This window comes from Merops nubicus, unplaced genomic scaffold, assembly GCF_000691845.1.
Source record: "Merops nubicus isolate BGI_N331 unplaced genomic scaffold, ASM69184v1 scaffold3382, whole genome shotgun sequence".
In the NCBI taxonomy this organism is placed as follows: domain Eukaryota; kingdom Metazoa; phylum Chordata; class Aves; order Coraciiformes; family Meropidae; genus Merops; species Merops nubicus.
In genome coordinates this window covers 36551-60815 of record NW_008595439.1, presented here as the reverse complement: position 1 = coordinate 60815, position 24265 = coordinate 36551, and the positions used below count along the sequence as shown (strand labels likewise).

General features: G+C 40.2%; 1 protein-coding gene across 2 annotated transcripts in view; it reads left to right on the top strand.

Annotated features, from left to right (window-relative positions):
- Window positions 1–24265, top strand: part of PPP6R3 (protein phosphatase 6, regulatory subunit 3) — a 39547-nt gene that overhangs the window by 164 nt on the left and 15118 nt on the right. For both annotated transcript variants that reach the window (XM_008936036.1, XM_008936035.1), the window contains exons 1-14: window positions 1–87; window positions 1541–1727; window positions 2622–2759; window positions 3274–3339; window positions 3568–3680; window positions 4513–4626; window positions 5325–5454; window positions 9225–9377; window positions 11122–11271; window positions 11780–11844; window positions 14369–14484; window positions 14869–14954; window positions 19964–20050; window positions 23478–23575. The exon at window positions 1–87 is cut by the window's left edge and continues 164 nt beyond it. In XM_008936036.1, coding sequence (XP_008934284.1) covers window positions 1–87; window positions 1541–1727; window positions 2622–2759; window positions 3274–3339; window positions 3568–3680; window positions 4513–4626; window positions 5325–5454; window positions 9225–9377; window positions 11122–11271; window positions 11780–11844; window positions 14369–14484; window positions 14869–14954; window positions 19964–20050; window positions 23478–23575 — 1590 coding nt within the window. The remainder of the gene's footprint in view (window positions 88–1540; window positions 1728–2621; window positions 2760–3273; window positions 3340–3567; window positions 3681–4512; window positions 4627–5324; window positions 5455–9224; window positions 9378–11121; window positions 11272–11779; window positions 11845–14368; window positions 14485–14868; window positions 14955–19963; window positions 20051–23477; window positions 23576–24265) is intronic.

Here is a 24265-nt window from a genome sequence, read left to right as displayed (position 1 = left end):
CCTGCTGAAGTCGGAATGCTTGGAGGACTTAGTTTCGTTTATTATCGAAGAGCCACCTCAAGACATGGATGAAAAAATTCGATATAAGTAGGAAAACTTTTGGGTGTGGGGGAGACTTGGGAGGGTGGGAAGAGGGGTAACTTAGTCCAGTTAGTTTGATACTGTTTTGAGTCCCTGTGTGCTGATGTGGAATACAGTACTGGTATCTTAAGTTTGTTTGAAGGGGCTTTGTAGAGCTCTTACATAAATCATTCTTATATTTGCTTGTTTTCCAAATGGAAGCCTCTTAGCCACAAATGCTTCCAAAACCCATTGCTGTCTAAAGGACACTTAGAAAATAAATTAAAAAAAAAAAAAATAAAATCAGAACTTACATGATGAACCTTGTAGTTGTCATTATTAAGAAAACAGTTGAACCACCCCCCCTATTTGGATAGTAGTATAGTTACATGCTTAGCTGTGTTTTATCAGTGACTGATAGTATGTTTTGAAAATGCTTATTAGAAGGTCTTTAGCACTCCTGGGAAGAGTGTACTTAGCCTGTTACTGACTTTTCCTGTTGCAGAGCTAGAACTGTAAGAATTGGGTACGGCCATGACTTCAGCTAGCTTGTTGAGAAGCTTCAAGCTCAAAAATCAGCCTAGCAATTTGTGTCAGAGCACTTCTACCATTTGTGACCTATTTTAGAGTTGTCTATGCAGAAAGCTGCTTTTTTTTTTTTTTTATAAGCAGTATGTGGAAAAAAAAAAAGTGAAATAAGCTACGCTTTTAGTTGCAGCACTTCACTGATTCTGATGAACCAAGCTTCTTGTAAGTGTTTCTAGTAGAGTTTGAAACTGAAGCACCTTTCACTTAGAAATGTGAAGCTGCTGATGCTGTCAGAATTACCTTCAGTGTCAGCAAGTGATGGTACTGTCAAATGCAAGAGGTTACTGGTCTTGGTGGTCTGCTTAATTACCTAGTGTTCCGAACTTTACTTCTGACTTTGTGTCATGAGGCAGCACCAGCTTGTTTTGTAGTCTTTGTCAGACTTTTGACTGGTTTACTGAATTTCTATGTAATTGAGATATATATCTCTCCTGAAGTTATTCCTTTTTACCTTTTTAATATAATCCCTGCTGCATTAGAAATGGGTGAGCATACTACTCTGTAGTATCGGTCCAGTACTGTCAGCCTGCTTAACTTTTTGATAACTTTTTTCCCTTTTGCAATAAGTGGCTTCTGAAATGAGAGATTAAGTACTTGAGCAGATGGATTTAACAATAGATCTTAAAATAAAACCTTGCCCAACTTTGCTAGAGTTGCCCTGTTGTTACAGAAGAACAGAGTAGTCCATTCCTTAGCTGGAAGAACAGAGCTTGCAGGCTGAATGTGCAGATACCTTACCTTGTGGTTTGCTGCTTTAATTATTGTAGACCAACCCTGCCTGAAAACTTGGTCAGAAGCCTTACCAGGCTTTCAGAGCTGGAAGTATGACAACTTTAAAGTATGACTGTTGGATAAATCTTTTTTTTTTTTTTTTCCTCCCCTTTTTCCCCAGATATCCAAACATATCATGTGAGCTGCTTACATCAGATGTCTCACAGATCAATGATAGGCTGGGAGAAGAAGAATCCTTACTTATGAAACTGTACAGCTTCCTTTTAAATGAATCTCCTTTAAACCCTTTACTGGCCAGTTTCTTCAGCAAGGTGCTAAGTATTCTTATAAGCAGAAAACCAGAACAGGTAAATATTTACAGTTCTTCAATTTAACAAGGGCTCTAATAAAGTTGTAGTAGTTGGCAGTGCTGCTTTAACACTACACATTCGAGGGACAGCAGTGGAGTCAAAAAAGAGCATTCAACTTCCGTACTAGCTGAAGACGCTTTTTTTTTTTTTAATGGTATGCACAGGTTTAAAAAAAAACTATATATCTGGATGTGTAAGATGTTTTTGATTCAGATTTGCCTGCGGTATTTGTGCGATCGGTGTATGAGTTCTTACCTGTTGTCTTAGCTTTTCTCACTATTCTTTATGGTGATATTTGCATTAATTGCTGTTAGAGGTGAAGGTGGCTGAATTGAATCATAGGGGGTGGGTCTGATTTGGTGTGAAGAACTGTTAGAGAGCAAGGTGAGAGACATTTGGAGTCCTCCTTTGGAAATGTGCTTGTACTCTGTGTTCGTGTGTCTCAGCACTGCAAAGGGCTACAGTGACTGGCTCTCACACCTGAGCAAGTTTTGTCACTCTTGTGTATCTTTAATTTAGCAAATTCTATTTGTTTGTATTATGTTAAGGTTTTGCTGTGTCAAGCTTTGCTCTCTAAGCAGGGATGAGTAATGCATACCAAAAAGGCAAGCTGAGTCTGTGTTGCAGACCAAAAACTATTTATAATCCAAGTTGGGCTTGAGAGGAGGTGCAAGACACGCTGCATGTAGAATGGGTCTGTCCTCTGCCACTTTTGCTGCGCTACATATGTATAATTTTGTCTTGCCTTGTATTGCTAGCTGTAATTGGCAAAAGTGTTCAAGAAGTTCTCATTTTCTGTTTGGTAGGAGAAAGAGACTAAAACTGGTTGGTGTAATTTACCACTTAGCTTACTTTTGCTCATCTGTATTTTTACTACTTTTTAATTTCTAGATTGTGGAATTTTTAAAGAGGAAACATGATTTTGTAGACCTCATTATTAAGCACATAGGTACCTCTGCTATCATGGACTTGTTGCTCAGGCTACTGACTTGCATAGAACCTCCACAGCCCCGGCAAGAAGTGTTAAACGTAAGTAAAATGTCTCAAAGGATTTTTATCTGACTTGTGTGAGTTGTAAGATGGCTTTCCTTCTGCTGGTTTTACTAAGTTAATTTCCTAAATGTGCTGGAAATAGATGTGTGGGGTGTTCTTTGCTCGGAGCTGCCATGGCTTTTCCAGTGGAGCCATAGCACTGCTGGGGATGAATTAGAACCTGAGTGGCTGGTCTCTTCCCCATGTCCTTAATACCTAATTTACAACTGTCACATACAATTTTAGAAATGTTTTGGACCTTACTGAATACCTTTTTTTTTTTTTCTCATCAGAAAAGTTACGGAAAAATTTTGTACCTAAGGCTTTCATTTTTTTTTTCCCAGTTGCTAAGAAATGCTAGTTTTTGTTAGTACTGAGTTATTGTTAGCACTTCTTTAGAAATACAAACAGTAAACTTGTTGCAGTTGTCAAACAGCTACGCTTTAATTTTGTTAATGTAATTCATTCCCTTGGATAACATTCCTACTAACAACCACAAACACTTTTACAGTGGTTAAATGAGGAGAGAATTATCCAGCGGCTCGTGGAAATTGTACATCCATCACAAGATGAAGATGTGAGTATTGCTCTGACACTTGTCTGGGTCTCTGTTTAGTAAGTTGCTGTACAACATAGTGCTAGAACTTCTAGTTTTACTGTTTTCTGCTTGATTTTTTCAGTAAGCTGATTTCAGTGTTTCAGTGTGGTCATTTGAGGGAGGGTATATGGTCCCCTACCCAACTGAAGAATTACAGTCCAGCGTGTTACTACTCTTCCAGTGAAAAGCTGTATTTTACTGTTCCAGAGACATTCAAATGCATCGCAGTCACTCTGTGAGATTATTCGTCTAAGCAGAGACCAGATGTTACAAGTACAGAACAGTTCAGAACCGGATCCTCTGCTTGCAAGTCTAGAGAAGTAAGTTGGTTTGCTGATCATCTTTTATTTTTGGTTCATAAAGAGCACTGTTCTTAACTTCTGACATTTAAAACCTTTAGAAATGCCAAGCTGTGCTTTTCAGGTGAATTTTCTTGGCTACCTGTCATCTGTTTGTGTAGTTAAAAATAACTTGACAAGTAACTTGGAGCCTACCTGGAGGACTGCCTCTGGGGGAGGGCAGGGGGGTGGGGTTTGTGTCTCATTAAAATATTTCCTGTGCTGCCAAAGTCAGCAGGATCAGATGTGTGGAGGTCAGCATGATACTGTGCAGAGTGTAGGTGGGAGACTTTGGCTTTGATCTGTTACTTGTTTGAAGTTCAAGTGTGTGTTTCTCCCAGAGGAAATTTTCCTGTATTTCATTCTTTTCCTGGTTAGATATTTAGGTTTGAGTGGCTGTTATGGCAAGCTGTATCAGGTTGTGGGTCTGACTGAAAACTCCTTTTTCATAGTATTAGTTGTCAGATCAAAAAAAAAAAGAATCAAGGGAAGGAACAGGAGACATTGGAGCAGTGAGGATGTGAGTGGTTGTCCTAGTGGTACCTGCATCATGGTTTAGTGTCAGGACTGCCCCTAAGACCTGTCAGCTTCAGAAAGTGCTGTTAGTAAGAGGAGACTGAGCTGAGAAGGAAAATAACTGAACAGAATTAGTTCTGTTCTAACTCAAACCAGGACAACCTGCTAGCCTGAAACAGCTACATGTTTTCTTTGTGTTGTCCCCTTACTAGTTCTATATGGGCAGATGGTAGCTGCTTCTTTTAACAGCTGTATCCTGAAGTAGGGTTACATCTGATGGCAATGCTTTGCTTTTCAGACAAGAAATCATAGAGCAGCTGCTGTCTAATATTTTTCATAAAGAAAAAAATGAATCTGCAATAGTCAGTGCAATCCAAATACTACTGACCTTACTTGAGACAAGGCGCCAGACGTAAGTATTCTTATTTTGCTTGAATTATGCTCGGATAATTGGACTAAACTACTGTTCAGCAATAGCAAGTGTCTTCTATGTACTTAGGACTGAACTGTTTTTGTGGCCTCTTGTAGCTGAAGAAATAAAAGAGCAAACTTTCTGTGGTTGGCATTGCTATGCTTTTGCTAAATGACTGGTCCTTCTGTTTTTTGTAGAAATTAGTATAAGTGCTGCTTGACAGATCAGACTAATTGCATTTCAGCAGTTTGTTTCTGGATACAAGGAATAGAGTAAATATGTACAGTGCAATGAGTGGGTACTGACTTTCTGAAAAATTAGTTGGAATTTTGTTAGAACTTCACTTTGAGACACCACTGAACAGATTTCTGTGGTACATTCAACTTGTTTATGTTCAGGATAGATAAATCTCTTTGTCTGCCTCAAAAGAGGATGTAGAACAGCTATGATGCTTAATCTCAAAAACATATTGGAGACTTCAAGCACTACAAACCTAAAAATACTGGGGCTAGATCCGGAAAAATCTTGTTCAACCATTACTTCATACTTAAATTTATAGTTGTAATCTTATGTTTTACTTGCCTCATGTTTCTTTTCACATGCCTTCAGAACCATGACACTCTCAAAATTGTACCTTAGAGATGTTTCACAAATAGGTTTTGATATTAATTATCAGACTTTGCTTGTACGTGATTTAGATTTGAAGGCCATATAGAAGTCTGTCCTCCAGGCATGAGTAATTCAACATATTCTGTCAACAAAAGTGTATTAGAAGCCATAAAAGCACGACTTTCATCCTTCCATGAACTCCTACTTGAGCCTCCAAAAGTAAGTGAAACTTTGTGTTACCAAATTAATTGAAACAAGACTATTACTGTGTGACTGTATTTTGGACAGGTTATAATAACAAACAAAACCTAGTTTGGCTGCTTTTGGGCAAGTACCCAGGCTCCTTCCCAGCCTGTTATGAGCTTTGCTATTCATCATTGTCCCTGAGACAATGTATTGTGCTAATTGATATACTTTTCCAGCTTAAACTTTAATTGGCAGAATAGCCTTGAAGCACTTACTTGTTTCTGAAAGCAATGAAAAGAGCTTTGCTACATGTTCTCAAGGTGGGTCCTGTTTTCTGCTTGGAAATCCTATCTGGATAGGAAACACAGGCTGTGGACGCTTCGGTTGTTTGGAACTTTGGTGTGGCCCATGTTTGGCCTGCACAGTTCCTCTAGACATGCCCAGGACCTAAGTGGACCCAACTCCCTATCATGTACCCGGGACTCTAGGCATGTTAAAGTTCTTTGGCACTTTAACTGATTTAATCAACCGACCTGCTGTCATGCTGTTGGAAAAAATAAATACAGGATGTATAAATAGGGGATTTACCTATGATCCCTTTATATTTTTCCACTCAAATTTTCACTGACAGAATTTCAGCTGCAGCACTGCCCCTGAACTGGATGCCACAGTCTCTAAGAGAGAGACCTGTGGGCTAAAGCAAAAATAAAGACCAGAGGTGTATAAAATACCAGGTGTGGGTGGGGAGGAGGGCAAGGTAATGTTCTTCTTAGCCTTGGAGAAGATGAGACCTCAAGATTTGCATATGCCCAATAGGTAATAAAATGCAAAAAAGTGGTCTTGTCTTTTATTGCAATAAAATGTGTATGTCACAGGTCTTACGTTACAGTAAAAGCAGGCTCACATAAGGTAGTGGAGTATTTTCTGATAGTTGGATGTGCTAAGCATTTGAGTAAGTCATCTGGTGAAGTTACTGAATCTGATGCTCATTTTGACCACTAGTTAAATGAGTAGCCTTAGATTATTGGTTTGTGTGGTGGTGGTTTTTTTAATGCCTCATGTAAGGAGTGGACTGAAGGAACCAGCAGGAAGCCAGTCATCATTTTTTCTGATGGTGGTGCTGGTCAGGCAAAAATGGCAATCCAGTGTTAGAGAAGCAGTGGTGGTCTCTTTGTTAAAATGCGTTTGTGTCTTAAGATAGGAAGACATTTCCATTATCAATTCCCCTTCTCATTGGACACTTGCTACTAGAGTTTTAATTCTTACAGTGACTAACACCAGATTTTCCATATTGGCTGGCATTTTATCTGGCTGATGTTGTCACTCTACCACTCTCCATCATTTTTGCTAGATCATGGCAAATGGGAGAGGTGCCTGAGGACTGGAGGAAAGCCAGTGTCACTCCAGTCTTCAAAAAAGGCAAGAAGGAAGATCCAAGAAACTACAGTCTGGTCAGCCTCACCTCCATCCCTGGAAAAATGAGGGAGCAGCCCCTTCTGGAGGTCAACTTTGAGCACATGGAGGAGAAAGTTATCAGGACTAGTCAGCATGGACTTACCAAGGGGAAATCTGATAGCATTCTATGATGCAGTAACTGAATGGGTAGATGCAGGGAGACCACTTGATGTAGTCTACCTTGACCTGAGCAAGGCATTTGGCACAGTCCCCATAACATCCTCCTGAGCAAACTCAGGACATATGAGCTAGACGAACAGGCAGTGAGATGGGTGGAGAACTGGCTGCACAATAGAGCCCAACGGGTGGTGATCAATGGTGCCAGCTCCAGCTGGAGACCTGGAACTAGTGGAGTCCCCCAGGGACCAGTGCCGGGTCCAGTCCTGTTCAACATTTTCATTAATGACCTGGATGATGGTCCAGTGTCTGCTCAGCAAGTTTGCTGATGACACAAACTGGGAGGTTTGGCTGATACCCCTGAGGGCTGTGTGGCCATTCAGCGTGATTTGGACAGACTGGAGAGCTGGGCCAAGAGGAACCTCATGAGGTTCAGCAAGAATAAGTGTAGAGTCCTGCACCTGGGGAGGAGAAATAAAATACACCAGTACAGGTTAGGAGGAGATCTGCTAGAGAGCAGCTCTGTGGAGAGGGACCTTGGAGTCCTGGTGGACAGCATAGGACAGCAGTGTGTCCTTGTGGCTAGGAAAGCCAATGGGATCCTGGGGTGCATTAAGAAAAGTATATCCAGCAGAATAAGAGAGGTCCTCCTCCCTCTCTACTCTGCCCTGGTGAGACCTTCTCTGGAGCAGTGTGTCCAGTTCTGGGCTCCCCATTTCAGGAGGGACAGAGATCTACTGGAGAGAGTCCAGTGAAGGGCCACGAGGATGACTGGGGAACTGGAACGGCTGCCGTGTGAGGAGAGGCTGAGAGACCTGGGGCTTTTCAGTCTGGAGAAGACTTAGGGGGGATCTAATTAATGTGTATAATATGAGTGCTGGATGTCAAGGAGAAAGGGGCAACCTCTTTTCACTTGTGCCCTGTGATAGGACATGGGGCAATGGACACAGGCTGGAGCACAGGAAGTTCCACCTCAACATGAGGAAGAACTTCTTTACTGTCAGGGTTCCAGAGCACTGAACAGGCTCCCCAGGGAGGTTGTGGAGTCTCCTTCCTTGGAGACTTTTGAGACCTGTCTGGATGCATTCCTGTGACCTGCCCTAGATGAGATGGCCCAGCTCTGGCAGAAAGTTGGACTCTATCTCCAGATATAACCTCCAACCCCTAACATTACGTGATTCTGTGATTTAGTTATGTGACAACAGTTCTGAATTATTAACCCGCCAAAATTTGAGTGTATGAATCACAAAGCTTATAACTGTTATAGAAGGACCTATTAGTGCATGGAAAGAATGTCATAAAATGTTGTAGAATGTCATAGAAAGCTTGTTTGGGTTGGAAGGGACCGCCAAAGGTCATCTAGTCCAACCCTCCTGCTATAAGCAGGGACATCTCCAGCTAGATCAAGCTGCTCAGAGCCTCATCAAGCCTTGAATGTCCGCAGGCCTGGAGCCTCCACCACCTCTCTGGGCTATTCCAGGGGTCTGTCACCCTCATTGAAGAACTTTGTCCTAATGTCTAACTTAAATCTCCCCTTTTCTAGCTTAAAGCCATCACCCCTCATCCTGTCACTCCAAACCCTTGCGAAGAGTCCCTCCCCTGCTTTCCTGTAGCCCCTCTCAGGTACTGGAAGGTCCTTATAAGGTCCCCCCAGAGCCTCCTCTTCTCCAGGCTGAGCAACCCAACTCCCTCAGCCTGTCCTCACAGCAGAGCTGCTCCAACCCTTTTTTTTTTTGTTTTGGGTCTAACATTGGAAGAAGGCAGCAGAGAAGCTTGTTGCTTAATGAAATTGTTTCCAAGTATAAGAAGTGAGGGTGGTTGAAGCATTGTAGTGTACCTAGAGACTGTGCACCCAACTGCTTTGTGTGTATCGTAGCAATGTAGACTACAGCTGCACATGGATTAACCAGTGAGAAGCACTTCCTACAAAGTATCTCCTAATTCCTTTTGAGTTTGAGTAGAATGTGTCTGCTTTGAGATGCTGTCTGTGGTTAACAAGTTTTTACAATGTTGGCTTAATGTGACTGGCTTTATTGCTTCCTGTCAATGGAGTTAAAATTAGCTGTAGTGTTCAGAACTGAAAATTGCTTTTTGCAGGGTGAAGTGAACACTCTGAGTTGTATATATATACTCCTGGTTGTATATATTTTTAAGCATTACTCTGTTGTTGTGCCTAGTAATGGTGAGATGGGATTTTTAAAGATATTTTAATGTACCTTTGTCTTTTTCAGAAAAATGTCATGAAGACAACCTGGGGTGTATTGGATCCACCTGTGGGAAACACACGTTTAAATGTGATTAGATTGATATCTAGCCTTTTACAGACAAATACAAGCAGTGTGAATCAGGAGCTTATAGAGCTCAATAGCATAGGAGTGATACTGGTAAGAATTTTATGCTGCCTTCTTTATTCGTGATTTTCTTAGCAAGCTTCTTTTTTCATCTGTCTGTTCTCAGTTTTCTGGCCATGTTCAAGGCCTCCCTGCTGTTTTATTCTTATCCTAAGTTGTTCTGTCAGAACCCCTTTTCCTTTCTTCATAATAGCACACGAAATGGTATTTCAGCACTGTCCTGTACAGGGAGAGTTATTGTTGGTGGCTTATTATGCACTTTCAAACCTCTGGAAGCAAGATGTTTGCACAACACATCTTCAGTCAGCTAACTCGCTGCTTTTGGAATGTGGAATGTGTGCTTTGAGTACTCCTACCTCACCCTTCAGCTGTAGCAGGACATACTCTGCGTTAGGCTGACTGAAAGATTCAAATATAGGTAATGGGTTGAAAAATGACTCGCAAAACATGCCCAACTTCACACACTGTGTTCAGAAACTATAGTATTAAACTTCTGCTAAGCAGCCAGTTGTAAACTTGCAAGTGTATATATTTTCTCTGCCTCAAATTGTTTTAGTCTGAAATCCCTTTTTCTTTCAACTCATTAATACAGCTGTGGGTGTAAGTCTTCATTTCAATTTCTCTGCACAACTTGGGTTTGCAGACAGGTGCCAACTTGTATACTTAGAGCTCACTTCACTGTAACAAGTTTTTTTTCTGGATGCATCTTATAAGGGAACGTACATGCTGTGAACACTTGCATGTGCTTTTAAGTAATTATTTTGTAAACTAAATTTGTGAGGTTTGAACATGCTTTTGTGTTGCAGGTTTTACATAAGGGAGGAAGAAAGGGTAATTATAGCCATATAAACTTCTCAGTGCTTTGTGCTCTTTGTTGAAACAGCACATGCTTTACTCTGTGGACTTGACTGTGAGGAAGAGTAATTATGTAGATCCAGTAGCATACTTTTATGGGAGGATGTCATTAGTTTAGGAGAACTGAAAGAAAATTGGAGACCTTGAGCCGTATTTTGCTTGAGATTTCAAATTGTTTAATGCTGTTCCGATTACTGCACATATTTCTATAATTTAATTTTACCAGTGACAGCAGTCATTGGAGTTTTGCAGTAAGAAGCAGTCCAAAATAACTGGATGTAAAGCTTGAAAAAGTCTTTCCTGTGTTTAAGAGGAAAAGTGGAGAACCAGGACCATGACTAAATGAGCACTGTTTATTGTCTCAACCTCAGTATTTGTCTGTGTCCTGTGTAAGGCATTTAATAATCTTAAACTGCGTCTAGATATCTGAGGTAGCCTTCTGTAACAGCAGAATAAAATCAGTAGATGACAAGTTCAAAATGGGTAGATATGATTTTTTAAGGAGTCTCACTGAACTCAGGAGCACATAATAAACGGTATTGTAGATGCTAGAAGGTTAAGTGAACTCAAAGAGAAATCTGTCAAGGACTACTAAGGTGATAACTGATACTAAAATGACTCTGGGCTGCATTTAGAAGAAAGGATATAAGTGGTGAGTGTCATTCCTCCCTGTCTGTGTTCTCTGAAAAGTATATTATTGGTTACCCTTGGGATAAATCCAGTTAGGTGAATTTTTTGTGCTGATCCAGTGTGATACTCCTGTGTTTGGCTAATCAGCACAAGAATTAACTATTTTGTAGGTCATGGATTTTTTTTCTTGCACAGTAATACTTACTGTAAAACTTATAAGCATTTGTTGGGTAAGGTTGCTGGTTATGTTATGAAAAGACTGTGTATAAACCTTGATGAATCTGTTTTTCAGGACATGTTCTTCAAGTATACGTGGAATAACTTTTTGCATACTCAAGTAGAAATCTGTATTGCATTGATTCTTGCAAGTCCTCTTGAAAGCACAGAAAATGGCACAATTACAGATCAGGATTCCACTGGGGACAATCTCTTACTGAAACATGTAAGTTGGGTTTTTTTTGGGAATCGCTTGCATTTTCCTGTTTCCAAGCTACTGTAGCAGTTACTCTTAACATAAAATATACCCCGATTTTACTTGATGTATACAAAAACCAGGAATATTTTTCTTTTTCTTCTTAATGTCCGTGTTTCAGGTATTAAACCTGAAAGTGTCATAGATTAGACTTTTGCTGTCCCAAAGTGAGCATGTGTGCAGAGCTCCAAGTATTTATTTTCCTGGAAAGAAAAGTTCCTCTTATTTTTAAGAATTAAATTTGCTATTTCAATAGCTTTATGCCACTACAATTCAGCAGCTATAAAAACTAGAATTAATACAAGTTTTAGGGTTCGGACTGCTGCTTCTGAATCTTAAACCTGTTAATTTATCCTGAACCTGAATTTAGTTGTCTTGTAAGACCATTTGTTAAAATCAACTGTAAAATGCACAGTTTATTATAAAAATAATAGTGTTCCCCTTTACTGCTACTAAGCATGTTTTACTTTTTTGATAGCTCTTCCTTAAGTGCCAGTTAATAGAACGAATACTTGAAGCGTGGGAGATGAATGAGAAGAAGCAGTGAGTAACTAGTTTTCTCATTCTCTGCAATTGTGTAGATAAGACTTGATTTGTGAAATGAATGTATGACCAATTCATAACTGCTCTGGCCAGTTCTAAAAACACTTGTCTGGTAAGATTTTGATTAAGGCTTTCTGTCATACTACTTTCTGGTTAGTATTCTAATGCTTTTTTCCATGACCATTTGGGAATATAAGTTTGTTATTCTTGCCATGTGCAAGATACTACTGTGATCTTTACCCATCTTCAAGTACAGAAACATACCCTTAGTTTTGAGAGAACAGAAGTACTTTTCTCTAGTAGGCAATTGAAGATCATTCTTAAACACATCAAAGCGTGTTTCATACCGGGGAGCCACAGACTCCTAAGTAGTAAGAGCCAAGTCCTCAGCAGTGGAATACCTTCTCAAAGCAAGTGTTTGTGAAAGGATGGAAGTTACAAGTGGCTAATGTTGTCTGAATCTGTGTTCACAGCAAGAGAGAAAACTCTGTCTTTACTTGAGATGGTAAAGCAGCTTTCTGAAGGCTCTTAAGTTTGGCTCAAGACCCTGAGCAGTAAATGCCAGCTCTAACTTGTCAAAATCCTGAATTAGCTGATTGGCATAGTATTGCTGGTTTGCTGGTATATTGTTTGAGACTGTTCTACTCCCCAAAATATTCCTGTTCCTCTTGGATGTGAATCAGGTAGTAGATAAATGGCTAATGTAACTCACCTGAAAAGAAAGGATGTTGAAGTAGGTAAAGAGGGTGGTACAAAGCAAGGGAATCTAACTTCATTGAGCTGTAGAAAATGTGCCCTCCCAAACGTCTTCTGTTTTGTATTGTATTCTTCTGAGGTTTCAGAAAACTGCCAGCTTCAGCAGCTGTTAGACTCTCGGAGGAGACAAGTTTGGAAAGTGATTTCCGTAGATCCAACCTAAAAGCATACTTTGTTTGCATAAGGATGTTCTTGTTCTAGTGCTTACCATGTGGATTGATGAATTTAATATTTAGTCTCATGTCTGGAAATATTAATGTGGTAAATACTGTTGTAAACCTCAGATTGCATTTTCACATGGAAAGAATTGATTTTTACTTGTGAGAAATGAGCAGACTTTTGTAATTAACTCATCCCTTTATCCAGTTTTGTACAGGTATGACTCTAGAGTCATACCTAGACAATAGAGATAAGTCTTAACCTAAAGATATTTCTAGCTTAGCTGCTACAGGAAATGATTTTTAAAAATTATTTTCTTTGTCATTTTATGTTACTTAGAGCAGCTCTGGAAGTTTGGGGGTGACTGGTTTCTGCTGGTAAAAATCTGACACATTAAAAAGCTGCTTGATTAATTGAATTAGTAAGTTTCTAACAGAAGATAGGGTCATACTCTAGGCTTTTTGGCTAGGCAATGATAAGTCAGTTCACTTTGTCAAATTAAGGTGCTGTTTATGGCACATACTCTGTTAGGTGATAACCTTTGTCATCATCGGATCTTGATTGAGTAGACTTGTTACTTAAGCAGTAGGACAGGAATCTCTCTCAAGTGGTTCCTGTAATCAGTGTGATACTGTTTCATTTATGGCATCTTGCACTGACGTAGCATAATTTGTTACCTCATGTGTTAGATGTTACTTTGTTTTCCACCATCAGCAGGATTTGTTTGAATAACAGAAGGCACTTCCTGAACTGCTGTCACTACAGAGATTTCAGTCAAGTTCATGGGAACTTTGTCTAGCCAATTGATCTTTCTTGATTTTTCATTTTAAAAAACACAAAACCTTAAAAAGCTGTCACAGCAGACACGTGGTTAGCTTGCAGCTAAATGCTAGAAATTCAGTCCAAGTCAGAGGTCTCATGCTAGCTCTGTGGTCAGATCTAGAATGGTTCTGGCTGATTGTAGCTCCTGAAAACACTACTCTAAAAAATGGTAATTTCTGTTTCTGCAATGCAAATTTGTCACATAACTATTTGAATTGTTTTGTAATTGTACCTTTGGTATGCACTGAAATGTCACTTCTAAACTGCAGGAAAGCAGTGATCCCAAATGTCATTTCAGTTGGTCACACCATTCTGGCTTTGCATGCTAAATACTAGAGTACACTTAAGATCTAAGAATTAATTTTCTCATTTGATCATGGACTCTAAGCTCTGAGAGAACAGTTGGTGTATTGGGGTTTTGAAAAACCCTTCCAGCAAGAGGAGTTTTGTAAAAGGTGTGTGTCTGCTGTTAATTTTATTGCTATCTTAATAATGGTATACTTCTTTCTACACACACAACATGAAAGCAGAAGTGATCTGCTCAGTTGCTCTGCACTTCCTTCTTGATGGTTGACATGCTTGTTAAGTCTTCTAAACTGGCTCAGTGTAGTCATACAAGTTTGTATCTTAAATTCTGGAGTATTTTTGTGAACCTTAGGCTTTAGGATGCAACTCTTCTGCTGAAGAACCTCTGTACTCTTTGCCTCGTGTAGCTTCTGGACTCTGGTATATCAAAGGGGCACGGTTGCTGGGAGTGTGGGCAGCTGAACTCTTCTGTCCATTGCAGGGCTGAAGGAGGACGGCGGCACGGCTACATGGGTCATCTGACAAGGATAGCAAACTGTATTGTGCATAGCACAGACAAGGGGCCAAACAGTACACTTGTTCAGCAACTTATTAAAGGTAATGTTAATAGCCTCAAGTTTGTCTTCATTTGCTTTCATTGTCAAATGTTGAAGATATGAATCAAATTTAAAGTCAACTGTTTGATAAAACAGGAAAATATTGCTTATTTCTGATGCATTTAATTTAAAACCAGCCATCCTTAAACATATGCTGGCTTTTTTTTTTTTTTCAAACAGTATCAAAGCTCCCTGAAATAAATGCAAAGTGATGCCACCTGCTTAATTTGAACTTGTTTGCTAGACGGAGTAATCCTTAACAGATTTAGGACAACATATATGTTTTGTGGTATTTCTGGTAGTGCAGAAGAGAGCAATTAAAAATTAAGTGATGGTCCATTGTCAGTAGTATCAAATTGGGTTTTTTCCCTGTTTCATACACTAGAGCTTCCAGAGGAGGTCAGAGAGCGATGGGAAGCATTCTGCACCAGCTCTTTAGGAGAAACTAACAAGAGGAATACGGTGGACCTGGTAAGTGGTGATGGGTTAAGTACCAAAATTCCTGCTGTTTACTTGGGCCCCAATTTTGTTCTATCAGTAGTATAACCAGTCTTCCCAACTACCATGTACTTGTGTGAACAGGAACATCTAGTTGCTGAGCTATAGAACTGATAGTTCTTTAGTTTACTTCTCAACTAAAGCCAGATCATTAAGATTTTGTATGGGAATCTTGCAGTGGCTTAGTTTGTATAGCTCCTCCAGAATGATCGCCAAGAAGGAAGATTTCTTTACATCTTCAAGTTAGTGTCCTGAAAGCTCCTGTCTGCTTGAAGAGTACAAATAGGACAAGTGGTGTTAATTGCTTTAGCTATGGTATGTAAATTAGCCTATTTAAGTTTAATGGGAAGATGCTACCTGCAGCCCTCTGCTGGTAATAACATCGTGATTAGCTCTCTAGATAAGTAATCGTTTACTTGGATAGACTTGATGTGACAATGCTAAAATGTAATTAAAACATCTCCAAACTTGCAATATTCAGTTGAATAGAAATACGAAACATTAAAACAATCTGGAAAATACTGTCTCTGAATTTCTGAAGTTCTAAATTTTGGTTCACTTGCGTGACCAGTTCTCATGAGCCTTGGATTTGCATTTAGTTCAACGATAAGCAGTAATGGACAGTAAAATGTGGTGAGGGAGATATGAAAAGACAGATTTCATAGAAAACAACCTGGACAATTTGTTACAACTGAGCGTTGGAGCTCTTCTTTAAGTTGATCAAAGCACCCTGAGTTAAAGCAACCATTTACAGAACTAATGTTGATACCTGAAAAATTATATACCTGATTTAAACAGGTTTTCAGTGTCCCCAGAGCAAGTTCTTAAGCACACTTTTCTTAATTTTCTGTGGATTACATTTGTTGCTGTGGGTAGATGAGCAGACTTGACTTACCTGCTTGAGGATTTTCCTGTCCTAAGCAAGCAGAATCTAGTTGTGGGTGATACCACAGTGAAGCACGTAGTTCCTGACCTGAATGACAAAACTGTGATTTACTGTTATACTTCATCTTTAGTCAACTTAGTGGATTTACTAAGCTCAGATGATCTGAACTTTATGCTTGTGCATAATTTTATGATGGGAAGTTGATTTTAAAAAAAGTAAATAAGTTAATTGTGTGAAGGCTGTGGAAATAACCTATATTGTGAGTACCTCCAGTGCTTCAGTCATTTAATTGTAGAATACCAGCTTGGAAGGGAACACAAACATCATCTGGCCCAACTTGGTTTTTTTTGGGAAAGTATGGTCTAGAGAGGCTGGCCTAGCACCCTGTCCAGCTGAATCTTGAAAGTGTTCAGTGTTGGGGAATCCACCACTTCCTGGGGAGATTTTTCCAGTGACTGAGTGTTCTTGTGGAAATTTTCCTGGTGTTTAACTGGAATCTCCCCAGGAGTAATTTTGTATCCATCACCCCTCATATTTTCCATGTGAATCCTTGTAAAAAAGGGAGTCTCCATCTTCTTTGTAACCACCCTTTGAGTACTGGAACATGGTGGTACCTTCTCTCCTGATCCTTCTTAAGGCTAAACAAACCCTGTTTTCTCAGGCTTTCTTCACATGACAGCTTCCTAGGCCTTTGTGGTACTTTTCTGGACCCTCTCTAGCCTGTCTGAATCTTTTTATATAGTGAAGACCAAAACTGGACATGGTAGTCCACGTATGGCCTGGCAAGCACTGGGTGGGGTAGTGATGGCTTTATCTCTGCTGGAGATGCCCTCCTTGATGCAGCCTGGCATCTTCTTGGCTTTATGTGCCACTGCAGTACGCTGTTGGCTTATATTGAGCTTGTTGTCCACCAGAACCCTAAGGTCCCTTTCCACAGAGCTGCTCTCTAGCCAAGTAGATCCCAGCCTATGCTGTGCTCCTGGATTGCCTTTCACTAGGTGCAAGAACTTACACTTGTCCTTGTTGAACTTAGGTTCTTATTAGCCCACTCTTCCAGCCTATCCAGGTGTTTTTGCAGGGTGTCTCTCCCTTCCAAAATGTCCACTTCCCCCTCAGTTTGGTGTCATAGCAAGCTTCCTCAAGGTACACTTGATTGCCTCATCCAGATCACTTGAAAAGATACTGAACAGTGTTTGGGTTGATATCAGTCCCTGGGGGACCCCACTTGTGACAGGTAGCTAGTTTGAAAAAGAGCTGTTTACCACCACACTCTGGGTGTGGGCTGTCAGCCAGTTCCCCACCCACCACACAGACCACTTGTCTAGACCATAACACATCAGCTTCTGTAGGAGGAGGCTGTGGGGAACCCTGTCATAAACCTTGGAGTAATGCAGGTAGACAGTCCACCTCTCGCCCTGCATCAGTGAGGAGGTTACTTCGTCCTAGAAGGTGGTTTGCCAAGCACAATTTGCCTTTGAACCTGTGCTGGCCTTTCCCAGTCATGTGTGTCATCTGACTTGGGGTAGCCCCCAGGAGGATTCATTCCATAGCTTTCCGAGGGGTTGAACTAGGACTGATGGGCCTGTAATTTCCTGGGTCCTCCTTTATGCCCTTCTTACGGATGGGAGTGACATTAGCCTTCTAGTCTTTGGCACATCTCCCAGTCTCCACAACTTCTCAGAGAGGATGGGGAGCAGCCTTACAACATCATCAGCTGACATTCTTAACACTCTCCCCTGGGGTGGATAGTGTCTGTGCCCATCAATTTATAAGGGTTGACCTACTCTAATGGTTCCCATACCATCTCCTCCTTCACTGGTGGTGAGTCTGTGTTCTCCTTGACCTGGATTTTTGTTCTCAAGGCCTGGAGCCCAAAATGCTGGTAAAGGCAGAGGTGAGGAAAGTGATGAGAACCTCTGCCTTCTCAGGGCAGTTGGTTACTAATTCACCTCTCCTGTTTAACAGTGGGCCCATATTTTCTTTCTATTTCTGCTTCTTGCTTATATACCTGAAGAACCCTTTCTTGTAGTTTTTGATGTCTCTGGCCAATTTCAATTCACACTGAGCTTTTGCCTTTCTGGGGGCATCTCTGTGTGCCCTGGCAATGCTCTCGTAGTTCTCAACAGGTATTTGTCCACTTTGCTCAAAATCAGAAGTGTACCACAGATGGAAAACTCATAAGCTCACACTTGAGCTGAAGGGATCTCTGCTCCACCTACTTACCTTACCTTGATTTTGTCCTTCTAGGAGGAGTGTTTTTCTTGGGAAAACTCCTACTACATGCTAGGTCTTGTGTTCTATGGAAGTTTCCCATGAAATCCCTCTCAGCTGAGCTCTGAGCAAGCTGGAATTTGCTCCTCTGAAATCTAAAACTTTTGTCTCAGTACTTACCTTCTGTATGCTCAGCAGGATCCCAAACTCCACAATATTGTGATCACTGCAGGCAACGTTATCAGTAACAGAGATATTACAAAGCAGGTTTTCTTGGTTTGTGTGAGGAAGCAGTCCTCTACGCATTCCAGGAACTTGATGGAGTGACATGTGAGCTGCTGTATTGTTCTTCCAACAAATGGGTAGTTGAAGTCACCCGTAAGAACCAGGTTCTGTTTACCTGAAGCTTGCTTAAGTGACTCAGATACTGCTTCATTTGCCTTACAGCCTTGGTTTAGAGGTTGGTAGCAGCAGGTGCCTTCTATAAGATCACCTGGGAGGTGACCCAGAGGCATTCGATAGGCCTTCCATAATCACTTCTATACTTTGACTTGTATACATTCAAGTATTCTCCCTAATGTGGGGCGTGACTCCTTCACCTCTTCTACCCTGCCTGTCTGTATGAAGCAGCAGCCTGTAGCCATCCACCATAGTCCTCCAGTCATGTGACTTGTCCCACCATGTTTCAGTTACAAGTTTCTAACAGGGTACAGAGCTCCAGTTCCTGCTCTTTGTTCCCCCGGCTGCACGCACTGGAGTACATGCATTTGTTGTTGGTCTGGTTGGCCTGGCTTATTCTGTATTTGGTTGCAATGGTGTGAGCACTGGCATTTTGGACCCCCCTGAGTCCTTCGGTTTGAAGCCTACCTCACCAAGTTGGCCAGCCTGTTGCCAAAGATTCCCTTGGCTCTTCTAGACAGGTGGATCCCATCCCTCCCTAGCAGGCTATGGTCATGGAAGAACATCCTGTTGTCACAAAAGCCAAAGCCCACCTGGACAGGGGTGGGCAGTGAGTGACTGCCTGCCTGATGCTCAGCTGCTGGCTGCACTAAACCGGACAAAAGGAAGGAAGGTAACTTGGACACCAAGAATTTTTGCCTGCCACCTGCAGGGTGCTCAACAAAGAGCTCTTTTACCATAATGAAACAAGGTAGGAGGTCCTGGGGTCCCATGTGTAATTAACTGCTTCTGCATCCCTAAGACTATTCTTTTTTTGGTTGTTTTACATCAGGAACATCGGTTGTAAATCCATCAACACTTGAACCCTTTCATTCTCCTTCTTCAGGCTTTTTGGCCTTTCAGACAAGGTCTAGCTATGTTTTCTACAATAGCAACTGCAGACGTAGAAGTGAGCGTATGCAGCAGAATTATTTCAGCGTTTCCCCTGAACACTTCACAGATTTTACAGGATTTTTTTTTTTTTACTGTAGCAGTTTATCCACTACTAATAGCCTTTCTGATAGAAGGTAGGCAGTACTTTGCTAAGCTTACCCACTTGTTTACTCTCCAGCTAGGTAAGTATAAGTGTGAGTAGTTGTTCCCTTTCTCTTTCGGCAGGGTGCTTTGGTGCAGGTACAGTGAGGAGTTGTGTAGGATTTGTAACGCTGGGTTTGTACCAGAGGCTTTGGGTCACTTCAGCTGTGTCACCTTCTGGCATCCTTCCCATATTAGTCATGGTCCTGAATACTCATGAGGTGTACTTAAAGGCTAGGTGAGGAGAATATACCTTCCCCTAAGTCTAAAAGGCTTTATGTGGTGTAGCAGTTGGAAAACTAAAAATAACTTAGCTTCTTCTTTTGATACAAAACTGAAGACTCAGCCAGGTAGTGTGAGTATGTTTGAGTGGTGGCCATGTACTGCGCAGTGACTGGGTTCCTTTGTGTAGGTTACCACCTGCCACATCCATTCTTCCAGTGATGACGAAATAGACTTCAAAGAAACTGGCTTCTCACAGGATTCTTCTTTGCAGCAGGTGAGTTGAATTCTTTGGGCAGCATCAGTTCCTCTTTCTGTAAAAATAAACACGATCTTTAAACAGTGGTGGAACTTTTATGTGGTTGTGATGGAAATGCAACTCTAGAAAGCTTAAAATAAAACGTAGACATGTGTGCATGCACACGATTGTTTTATCAAACCCAGAGGTATGGTTTTTAATAAAATCACAGTATCTGTGTGCCTTCCACATTTTAGTCTTTGATCATGCTGCGTGTGCAGATCTCTACTTTGTCTGAGCTGTCTGGCTAAGTCAAATACAGTTTCTGTGTTAACTTTAGTTCTTATTAAACGTAGAAACTTGAAATTATGGCTTCTAATAGTTACCCGACAAGTGTGAATTACTATGATAGTAAATATGGATTTGCTTCATTTTGCTAAATAGACTTTTTTCTTTTTAAAATGCTGACCCTTATTTTGATGAGGAAACAAGGAAGATTGGCTGTTTGTTGCTACACGCTTTTGTGTCTAGTAGTTCAAATGTCTTTAACTTTATAGACCCTTGATACCAGGGAAGTATACATAGACAGATCTTCCTGAACTAAATATCCAGTGAACTGGATAACTTATTTTTAAATTCAGTATATGCTTTTGGCAACTCGTTTGTGTTTCAAGGATAATTATCATTTGGTTTAATTAAAAAAAAAAAAAAAAAAAAATTTAAGAATGCCTAGGGAATTCTTAGATCAACCAGACTGAAAGCTTCAGTCAGTCAAAAACTGTGTCCACCTTGAAGTTTCAATGCTTTCATAAGCTAACTGATAATGGTACGGTGTTTAATATGGTTATGGTATTAAAGTATATTTGTGATGAGTAATTATGGAGCTCACTGGTCCCGTTTTGCTGAAGAATGAGGATTTCTTTAACCGTACTGACCTATCTGCACTATGCACGTCAGTTCTTTCATTGCTGGTGGAAGTGGGAGCCATGCAGCACAGGATTGCCAATAGATCCTTTATATAGAATATATTATTTATCTGGGTTGTTAACTAAAATTTTTCAGCTCACAATAATGCCTGTGTAGTAACTACCTAGCTTAAGCTTGACTTCTGTACTTTATGCAAGTTCTATAGTTTTTATAATAAGTAATTGCATGCCTAAGTTTGAATTGTGAGTTGTGGCTAAGTTCTAGGAATCTGAGATTTTATCTGATTTAGTGTTTTAGTGCATGTCGGGTGCACCTGAATGAATAAAAACTTGGTAAGCTGGGTGCTATCTGTGGCAGCTCTAGTGAGAAAGTAAGATCTGCAAATACATCTGCTCTTTTCATGCATCCCCTTGGTGACCTGCTGTACCTAGGCGGTCCCACAGTTCCAAGTAGTTAATCTGGAGATAAGCAGATGGTCCACTATTGATTCCTTCAAGTTTGTCACCATTTTCTTAATTTTTTTTTTTTCTCTAAGCTAGTGAAATACACTTCCTAAAGTAGTCTTTTGAGGAAAGCATGATACACTAGACAAGGTAAATTGAAAATGGAAAATGCATTGACATTACTTAAAGCATTGTCCAGCTGTACAAATTTATTTGTAAAGGTGTCTCTGGCTTCAGCTAGAATACCCTTTTCTAGACGAAGAGTTAAAGGAGGAAACAGGAGGTAAATTTCCAGAATTGGTGTGGACCCATCAGGAACTGGATAAAGGAGGAGAATACTAAGCAATCTGTTCATCTTTGGTTTATTTTTGTCGAATTTAATTTCCACCTGTGCAGAATTACATTTGCTGTAACCTCTTTCTTCTGACATCCGAATCTAGTTCAATGCTGTTTTCTTCTAATGAAGACCCTTTGTTCCACAAAGGGAAGCTTCTTTACTCTCTACCCCTTTTTCTCAGAAACGTCTTTTCTGTAAGCTTCTGAGTAACACTTCAAAACTGACCCTAGGGTTAGGGTTAAAGTGCTCTTTCACCTAGTGTTGACCTGTAAGGTTGCTCCTGCCAGCGCAGTTTTAACATGCTGTCTTTTTGTGGCTCTGGAAACTTTTACTTTAAGACAGTATTGTTGTTCTGTTATCCACCAGCTAAGTACCACTTATTACCTCTTTTAAGCATACTGAAAACATACTAGAGAACAGGGCAATGTAACTGCATTTGATATACTTTTAGATAATTTTGATGTCGTGGTAAGATTTTACACTTGTTTCATAACTAGCTGATGTCTAGTCTGTGACCTCATGTCCTAATTTTCTCTCTTTCCTGGTGAATGGTGTGCTTAATAGTCACACCTTATATAAAGTAGAACAAATCTGTTTAACTTCTTTTGTGTTTGTATTGGGGTTTTTTTTCTACTTTACAGGAAAGGAGAGATCAGTAACCACTGTAAAGCAAAGTGATTGTTTTATAGGGAGGACAGTCAGTAGCTGTTTGCCTGTGTAATGTTGATATACTGTGTCAGTATTAAATCCTGAAGTTTTTCAGAACTATCAGATTTTGAAATTCGGGATGAAAATGTTAGAGTTTTTGCTTTGCCCTGGTCTAATGCAGTGACCCTACCAGTCATGAGAAATTTGTCAGACCTACTCCCTACCCTGAATAGCATCTTGCTAGATTCATCATCCTTCTATATCTCCTTTCTTTTTCCTTCAGCTCTCATAATCCAAACTTAATCCAAACTTGCTTTTTTTGATCATTCTATTGTTTGAGTTTTTTTCTCCATATTGCTTTGTTCAGCTTTACAGCCAAAACCTTTGAAGAAGGTGGTATATAGCATTGACTGACTTTGCACATGGAAATAAGACTATTAAAAGTTCCTAGAGAACATGTGATATTTTCTAGTCCTGGGAAATAAGGGACAAAACCTGTTGTTATGGATAGGAGAAAATGTCCCTGTGCACCTTAATGTATATATACCCATCTGCTGGCAGTTGACACTGGTATCTTTTTTTAAAAACCCACTGTTCAGTTGAGTCAGTGACACTGCATTGAGATATAAAATGTTCAATAATTTTTCATTTTTGAATAGATACTGCTGGTACGTGGCCCAAGACTGACATTTCTAGTGATAACTGTGTGATAAGTATTCAGCTGTGCTTTAGCATTGATATATAATGTACTTTTCTGGTTCCCCATTTACAGCTTCATGCTCTTTGGAACAAAGACAGCTTTTTCTTTTACCTAGTATACTGTGCTGTTTCACTGTTTCTTTGGGTGCATTTGGAAAGATGCTGATTAGCACGTGGCTAAACTAGAGACAACTTTCTAACTGAGAGCTGCTATTAGACTGGCTTTCAAGTCTGTAAACATAAGGAGGTTGTAGTCAGTGTTACGTTTAAAAATCAAAGTTTGAGACAAATCATTTTTCTGTTCTGTGCTTAGATTAGAGAGAATTTTATTTCTATGGAGCAAAATGGGCAAATAGGATTTAGAGTATTATTAGAATCATTATATCACTGTCGTTGGTCCTGGGGTTGCCAGGCCTTTTCTGATTATCAGATGCAACAAATGACGTCCAATTTTATTGACCAGTTTGGCTTCAACGATGAGAAGTTTGCTGATCAAGATGACATTGGCAAGTGAGTATAATGTTATACTGGCTTTGACTATAGTCTTGGGAGGTTGCCTTTTTTCTTATTGTGTATATGGCTGTGGTTTTGCTGATGATAAATGCAAGCCTCTACTGATGTGAGGTCAGTGTCTTTATGTATCATCTGTGTACATTGATAGAAGCCTGCCTGAGCAGTGTAAAGACTAAAGAACAGCTTATCTTCTATTTGTAGTGTCCTGGTGTTAACATGAGAACACAGTGCTTGTGAATAAATAAGTTGTAACTGTACCTTTGAAAGCTGTGTCTGTCTAATGACATAGTATTTTGAGGGGACCTTTCTCTGCCTCAAAGGAAGGATTTTAGGAGGGGGTGTCTCTCCCCCTGCTGAATCTATGTACCAAACTGGATTAATACCTCTAACTCCTAAGTTTTCCTAAAGATGACAAGAACAACACATCTGTGAGTGTAGTTTTCTATAGGGGATAGTAAGGAAAGGCATCACAAGTCTGCCTTGGGTTTGAGGTCAAGGCAGTTAAGACTTGTGTCATAGACAGAGTAAATGATGAGGAAATGAGAACAATCTTGTTCAGGTAAAAACAAAAACAAAACAAAACAAAAAAAAAAAAAAACAAAAAACAAAAAACAAAAAAACAACACACAAACCAGACAAACAAACAAAAAAAACCAAACACACAAACAAAAAAAACAAGCAACCAAG